The sequence below is a fragment of the Sycon ciliatum genome, unplaced genomic scaffold (assembly GCF_964019385.1).
Source record: "Sycon ciliatum unplaced genomic scaffold, ocSycCili1.1 SCAFFOLD_2608, whole genome shotgun sequence".
In the NCBI taxonomy this organism is placed as follows: Eukaryota; Metazoa; Porifera; class Calcarea; order Leucosolenida; family Sycettidae; genus Sycon; species Sycon ciliatum.
In genome coordinates, this window is record NW_027044685.1 from 1 (window position 1) to 8,071 (window position 8,071).

General features: G+C 46.4%; 2 protein-coding genes across 2 annotated transcripts; one reads left to right on the forward strand and one right to left on the reverse strand.

Annotated features, from left to right (window-relative positions):
• The first annotated feature begins 3,133 nt into the window (after positions 1 to 3,133).
• LOC135830534 (CD2 antigen cytoplasmic tail-binding protein 2-like) lies at positions 3,134 to 5,196 on the forward strand. Its single transcript, XM_065342781.1, has one exon. It carries the CDS (start codon positions 3,238 to 3,240, stop codon positions 4,330 to 4,332), a length of 1,095 nt encoding a protein of 364 aa, XP_065198853.1. The 5' UTR covers positions 3,134 to 3,237; the 3' UTR covers positions 4,333 to 5,196.
• Positions 5,197 to 5,617: 421 nt separating this feature from the next.
• On the reverse strand, positions 5,618 to 7,879 carry LOC135830535 (uncharacterized). The gene is made up of 3 exons (XM_065342782.1): positions 7,528 to 7,879; positions 6,290 to 6,353; positions 5,618 to 5,713 (listed from the first exon to the last, which is right to left on the reverse strand). Exons 1-3 carry the CDS (start codon positions 7,636 to 7,638, stop codon positions 5,640 to 5,642), a joined length of 249 nt encoding a protein of 82 aa, XP_065198854.1. The 5' UTR covers positions 7,639 to 7,879; the 3' UTR covers positions 5,618 to 5,639.
• Positions 7,880 to 8,071: the final 192 nt, after the last annotated feature.

Here is an 8,071-nt window from a genome sequence, read left to right on the forward strand (position 1 = left end):
AAAATATATTGACCTTGCGGCTAGAATGGATCGATGTTTCAGTTACTGTATCAATATTTTTCAAAACAAAACTCTTCTCGACCCACCCACTCATAAACGAAACTTTTTTCTTTTCGTTTTGTGTAACGCATGCTAGCGATCATCAGACAGCAGCATTCGATACTGGATTCGAATCACAGGTTTGTAATTCCAAGCGGCTAGTTCCGTCTTTGACAAACATGGTGTGCAGTAACACAATCCACACGGCCGAAATTTAAACGCTGATGAAATTGTTCCCATCAGCTTTGGTGATGTAGGTACTAGTGTCAACCCTGTGCCGAAAATGAATCGCTGCCAAAATTTCGAAAATCGAGAAATACTTGAAAGGCCGGCGAGGTGACAACAGTTTTAACCCTTTCAGTGCCAGGCCAGATGCACGCGGTTGGCCGGGCAATTTCATGAAAAATCTGATTTTTTTTTTCAAATTAGTCGTATCAACTCAAACCGACTTGTTGTCCTGCGCTGGAGTAGCTTGTGCTGCTGCGCCCTGCTCAAGCTCGACATCGACATCTCCGATATCCTCAGGGCCGTCCAAGGCGACCACGGCAGTAGGTACGACATCGACTACGGCGGACTCGTCCGCGAAATTTGTTCCGCCACGATCGCAGACGGCTATGTCCGCATCCGAGTAATCGCCTTCACTATCGCAGCTCCAGTCATCACTGTCCGAGTCCATGATGGACTGGAGCACCTCTTCAGCCCACATGCGGCGAGTCGCCGTGTCTGAGTGACCGCTAGAGAGACCTAAAGTAAGTTCCGTCAATCAAATTGTTTCTGAATCGAAATAGGTTATTCGCGCGCGCGCGCGTGCGCACTCTGAATGTATGCTCCCACGCCCATACTTACTCAAACACGGCGATGTGAGGTCTTATTCAGCAGGGGAAAACTCCTAGTTTCCCCTCGAAGAGCCACAATCGGCCAAGCTAGATCGTAGCACATGGCCGGTGAGATATAGTAGTGCGCACTACGAGGACGAGATATCTCGTCCTTGGCCAATCGCGTGGGGGTCTGTAGGACGAGATATCTCGTCCTTGGCACTGAAAGGGTTAAAAGGATTGCAAAAAACAGAACCAGCTGAAGCGTGATTTCACGAAGGTTTTATTGAGATGTCACATATTCTAGTCTCAATAAAACCGTCGTGAAATGATGCTTCAGCTGGTTCTGTTTATTGCAATCCTTAAACTATCGTGAAATACCCAAACAATTTCCAGCGCTGAAATTTTGTATGTTTACAGCATTCAATCGCATCAAAATACAGCCATCAAAAATCTCTTACCTGCCATACTTCTCATCAAAATACAGCCATCAAAATCGCTTACCTGCCATACTTCTCTCTTCAGATCAAGACCTACGGCACCGTGCTGTCGGGACGCTTCTAGCGCAGCCATGATCGAATTGGAAGCAGAGCCTTGTGATGTATGGCTAGAAGCTAAGTACACACACACAAAGAATACATATGTACTTGTACTCCTCCAACGGATTTGGATTTGGATTATGTACTTGTACTTATAAGTTATAAATTCATCCGATGAGCAGTTTTTTTTCCAACACGAAACTCGGAGTCAAGATAACGTTATTAGTGTCTGTTGTTCTGCCTTGCGTGCAGTGCACTGATACTTTCTCCCCCCCCCCCCCCCCCACACACACACACACGCGCTTGCACACACACACACACACATATGCACGCTCACACACATACACACACGCACACGACTACTACTACTATAGCATGACTGCCTATTGGGCAATGTCACCCCCGGAGGGGGCCAGAGTTTGGAGGGCACCGCCATTGGCAGGCCCCGCGCGCACACACACACACACACACACACACACACACACACACACACTCACAAGCAATCCATCCACACGCACTCGCCTCTCCACACGCACTCGCCTCTCCACACGCACTCGCCTCTCCACATCTCATCTCTTACCAGCTGCAAAGGAAGGCATGACGTAAAACCCTGTGGGTGATCGGCTGTAGTCAAGGCGTGCTATGTCCGGTATTGACTGAAGCAAATCACGCATACCATGAAAGCCAAGGTTCTTAGGAAAGAGACGTGACTTCATCTGTCCTGTATAAAGGTCTCCGAAGTCTTCATGGAAAATTCCGCCCGGGTGATTCGCCAGCAGTTGGGCTATGTTGTGCTTTGTTGCATGTGGTAGAACGTTCTTGGTCTCGGCCTTCACAGCAGTCCTGTTTGAAGATGGCTCGAGTCCAAAGTCACAGTCCGCACTCCTTGTCCTCTGGTGTGGAGGTGAGAAATGCCTGCTAGAGATTGAATTCGAATTGTATCCCCATGACAAACGCGACTTAGGCTTCTTCGTCTTCTGCTTAGAGACCATATCAGCAATGTGCTGTGTTGAATCATCCGCAACAGCGCGGTAAATAGTTTGGCCATGGTCAATACAGCGACGAACTATATGTGGCTTGCTATGTAAGTAGGCCTCCACTGTCGTAAATCCAAACTTCCTGAATGGGAAGGACGTGCCTACAAAATTCTGAAAATCTCTCGCGACTTCTTTGCCCGTCAGACCATGCGGAGCAGACAAGAGAATTGCCCTGAGCTCTTTCAGAACCTCCTCCTCGTCCATCACCCCGGCTTACGGGGAGCAGCGACTAACAGCAGAAAGAATAATGGCAGAGCAGAGACTATGAAAGAAAAAGTTAAACTGTCCAGACTGGAGAACTATCTGCTTGAAAGTTCAGAAACAAGACTGTGAAAAGGAATGATTGAAAGCGGCACGAGTGTATAACAAGACTCGACTCTCCAGAAAACCTGAACTACATATACATTACAGGGAGAACTCTCCGCTGAGAAGTAACAAGACGACCTTCAGTTCAGAATAGTGATTCACTGAAAAGAATGTTCGAATGTTTTCAGCTTTTCGATCAATGAAACTGGTTCAACTTCTACGTTTCACAGCCAAATCCATGCACAACAAAAAAATATGCGTACCGTACAGCGTATACGCCGTACCGTGCCGTTCACTTGCACTATTTTTTAGTTCAGCTTGGCAACGTCACAATCACCATGATCACGATTTTTTCATTTTATCATAATCAGCGTGAAGAAATTTTCGAAGTGGATTTGAATAATTTACTATTGCAATTTTGGTTTGTTATTTTTTGCAGTGATCGCCGTTCTCTGATCGATCGTGCATTCAGAAGCTGATTCGGTCTAAAAGAGGGTGATAATGGCAACGAAAAGAAAGAGAGTTGCTTTTGCTATTCCAGAAGAAGAAGAATCAGCTGAGCCCGAAGATCGTTCAGGGAAACGATTGAAAACTTTCAAGGACAAGCATTCATTGGACAGTGACGAGGAAGACAAAGCGGACGATACCGGTGAGCTAGGTGACGAGGACCTGGCATATCACGAACAGTCTACCATACAATGGGATGAAGATCAGAAGATCACGCCTTTTAACTTAGATGAGGAGATGGAGGAAGGTCGATTCGACGCCCATGGTAACTACTATACTAAAGATGACGCAGATGTAGCAGATAGTTGGTTGGAATCTGTAAACTGGGAGAAGGTACGTGCAGAGGAAGACTCAGATGACGAGCAACCGAAAGCTGAGGATAAGGACGGAGATGACAGCGATGGCGAGGGAGAAGCAGAGGAGGAGCGAGTCACCTCAGGTGATGGCGTGTATGATAGCTTAAAGAAACTGTGTGAGTTGGTGAAGCCAGGTGAGACGGTGGCCACAGCGTTACGCCGACTAGGCACAACGCCAGCACGTCCGAAGTTCAGAAAAGGCAAGCCTCAAGCACCGTCGTCCAGTGATGGGCTGTCTAGCGAGGAGAAAGCTGCCAAGCGTGCCACGCTGTCCACCCTTACTGAAATAGCCGATGGCCTGGTGCAGCTTGGGCGCATGTCGGTGTATGAGGAAACTTATGAAAAGTTTATGTTTGAAATCCGGGATCATGAGAACAAAGCCATGGACATGGTCGTGTCGGCTCCGGCACCAGGACCAGAGAAAGCCAGCTCTGCGGTAGCTAGTGGCAGTGACTCTGCCTCGGCAGCACCATCAGCATCGTCCGGTCTGCCGTCGGAAATTCTAACCGGCGAAAATGCACCGTCTGGCTGCAAGGAAGTTTGCTGGCATGTCAAGTCTGCATCGAGCGGTGACAGTGACAGCACTTACGGCCCGTTCAGTAGTACGCAAATGAATGACTGGGCAGAGAACGGCACATTCGGAAGTCAAGGTGTTCTTGTGCGCAAGGCTAAGGACACGACTGGAGAGTTCTACTCATCGAAACGCATCGACTTTGACCTGTACACAGATTGATCCTGTGTGAGCTGGAGCAGTACTGCTACTGCAGCCTTGAACTTCACCGTGTTGGGCTGGTACAGTAAGTTCTAGTGATGCTGAAGTGGATGTGGCTGTTGCTTGCACACAGTCATTATGCCTGGCCTGCTAGCCGTACATAATGTACGCACTGCACCGGTCAATACGCACGCGCAAGTACTGCTAGTAGAGTGGAATGCGGTTACCATGGCGCTGCAGTTTTGTTGCCATGGCAGCACAGCTTATGTTGCCATGGCATCGCCATCGTACTAGCACACACAGTATAATGGTTGCACTGGTTACTTACTATGTACGGGTATCGGGTACCGGTGCTTGAGGGAATGTACTGGGTAGTACAGTATCTTGTCGGCACACTCATCACGTGACGTTGTAGCTGCGACGGAGAAACTAGAAGTTTGGAGCTTGCCATTGCCAAGCTCTGGCTTGTAATCAATCAAAATGATGTATGCACTGCCTAAATGGCTGCTACTTGTGTTTTCTTTTAAAACACGATCAATGCTGACCGTTCCTTTTACAGTTAGTCCTCCGCCGCCATCGCAACTGTGGCAGTCATTTTAGTTGAGATATATGTGTGTGTGTGCGTGCGTGTGTGTTTGTTTCTCTTTTTTTATCACATCGACAGCTTATGATTGGAATTTCGTTACGCTTTGAAAACTTAGATCTCAACATATACCATTATGGCAGTTTCTGGGTCATTCTTTTTGCCCTTATTAGGTCAACAGATCAAAATTTCAAGATTTCACGTGGTCACAATTCACGCATGCGCGCATGTCATGAAACACATTTTTTAGATTTAAAAAAATATATAATAATTAATACTTTCCAGGACCGGTCGACCCTGTATGTAGTCTTCACAAACCAATGTGCAGTGCTGGGAGTCGTAAAATACCGGTATTTTACGACTCCCTGATGCAGTGTGTACGTGTGTTCAGGGTTGTTGGATTGATCGGCTAAATCAAGCAGCTGTTTACTTCTATCGGCGACTATTCGTCCCCTCTGACTGTGCACTATGGTGCCTCGCATGCCGTCCGACGTTATGGGATTACGGAATTGATCTTGCGTTGCCATGGTTACAGAATCGTGCAATTGAGCTGGCATTATGGGATCATTGAAATTGATAAAGGGCTCAAAGATGATGATGATGAAGCGGGGTGAATTCTTTGAGAGGATAAAATTAATAAGCCAGAAAACTGAAAATAAACTAGGGTCAACAGGTCAACATAATGCAGTAGTTTTAAACAACCAACAAAAATTCCGTATACGAAGTCTCTCATATCTCTGCCGGCTCAAAATTCATCATCTTCCTCGTCGTCTCCATAATCGTGCTCATCTCCTTCTTCATCTCGCCGTTCTTGCTCCCCTGTCACCAAAGACAAACAACACAAAAAAACAATACCAAGTTTAGGGGTTATCCGGCATTATCGATAATTTTCACGGAACGACAAAGTATTCATTGGTTTGAGGGAAAGGATGCAACGGGAAAGTCTGAAGAAAAACTGTTACTTGACCGACACCACCAAGACTCAAAAGAAAACGTTCCATCACTCTGTGAGCTAGTAGCTGAGCTTATTGTAACCAACATGGTACCAGTGCCCTCTACATGAAGTGAGTATGGTAAGCTTTTGGCCCACTTGCTAATGGGCCTGGCCTCCCATCCTCACGTACACACAACCACATACACACATGTAGCTAGTGAAATCTGATGGGATGACCGGGGCCGACGCCCTTACTGTTTTTAGCGTGTACATTTTTTTTACTAGAGCCACGTAAACCCGTCATGTGTGATATGCACTGCAGTTCACCGTAACGTACACACTGTAAACATGGACCGACAGTACTCGCGGCTGCAAGGCCAGCGTCCTGTAGCTGCTTGACTTCTCAACGGATTTCAATGTGTACAACAGTAGATAAGGTTCAACAACAATTAACTGTTTACCTAGAGAGCTAATGACATCACCATCTTCTTCCTCCACATCCATGGCAGTCACATCCAGCGAAAACTGGAGATGGTCACAAGTGAATCAAAACAAACACACAACAATGACGGCGTTACTCGGTTGCGGTTTGGCCGCTTGCATTAACTGACCAAGTAACGGCATTGACTTGGAAACAATTCAGTGCCATACCAAGTGTTATGTCCCCTTGCGGACTAACATACATGCACGCTCTCTTGCATCCTGACATGAACTCACAATCTCTAAGACTCATTACTTCTTGCCCGTCTGGTAAGACAATGTTGTAGTACGTTATCAATTTTTGTGTACGTCGTGTGTATGTGGTGTTGATGCATGCGCGTGTTGCTGTGGTGTGAAAGCAGTCTTCGTCTTGAGTTCGTCAAGTCTAGTTGTGTTTCCGTAGTCGTCTTTCAATAAACAGTCTTTCCAAGGGTTTATCGGGTGTTAGCGGCCGTCGTGAGTTCCCTTCAGGAACGGACACGATAATTTACTTTTACTTTTTTTTATCGTCGTCCATTGTATAAGTGTGGAGATGACACGGGGCTGGGAGCAGTTAAAGAAAAGAAAGTTACAATAATTATGTCAACAACAACAACAACAACAACAACAACAACAACAATCCAATCCGAGAATGCGTACTACATAATTATGATGCAGTCGTAGAAAAAGAACAACTTCCATACACAGCACCACCGCGGCAAGAGTACATACTACTCATTATGTCACATGATTTGAAACCTTTCTCTTTGGCGTGTTAACACACTGAGGACAACACTACTTCACACAGTCACCATGGTTACATACACTACAGTCCATTCATCCCAAACAAACACCTGGACTTTGTTGGGTCTTGCACGCCGGTGGAGTTGTAGATGTCACGGACTTGAAAAGCGGCCGTACATCCTGCATTGTGTGGCCCGTGATATCCTTCCTTGCCTCAATACTAGAAGCTCCGGAGAAGTCCAAGGAGAAGGACTTTGAAATGAAATTCAGAAAGGTACACCATGGCAAAATGTATGGAGGAGCAGGTCCAAATCCATAATTTCTTTGGTTTAAACTTTTTTTAAACTGAGTAGTTTTTGAGCCTCAATCCGGCCACAATCAGCCAGCGGGACGATTCTATATGAATGTACTGAAGGCTACACAAAGACAAAGTGGTACTGGTTATTCATGATGGCACCTGTAGCTATATACTCTCATGCATATTGTAATAGCGTACCTGTGAACAGGAGTCCTGATCACCAGTCGGCTCTGTATAGGCATCAGCCACAAGTTCTGACTCATCGATATCCGACACTTCCAACGAGGAAGCTGAAGACATGAAGTCCATCGGCTGACTTGCAGCATCCACTATTTCAGATACTTCTTCCGCTGCAACCGCGTTGGGTGCTGGCTGCTCAGACAAACCAAGATCACCATTCTTGCCGCTGCCAGATCTTTGCTGCTGCTTGCTGTATCTGACGAGAGCAGTGTGTTCGATGGCGTTGCCCGCCTTGTAGGGCTTCAGCCATGACACTTGCACATCAATTTTGCCAGCTGCCTTTCCTTTTTGCTGTGAACAGTATAGAAAGCAGTCAGAAGGGCGTTGAAATGGAAAAGACACGGGATATATAAATCAGACACACATACAAAGTAATTTGAGGGGAACTTAAGTAATCATGTCGTCACACCTGTTTATCCGACGCTCATTCATTCCATACCCTGGCAAACTGAAGCATGCACTCCAAAGGTATGGTATGTGCAAATACACCTTCCATTTACTG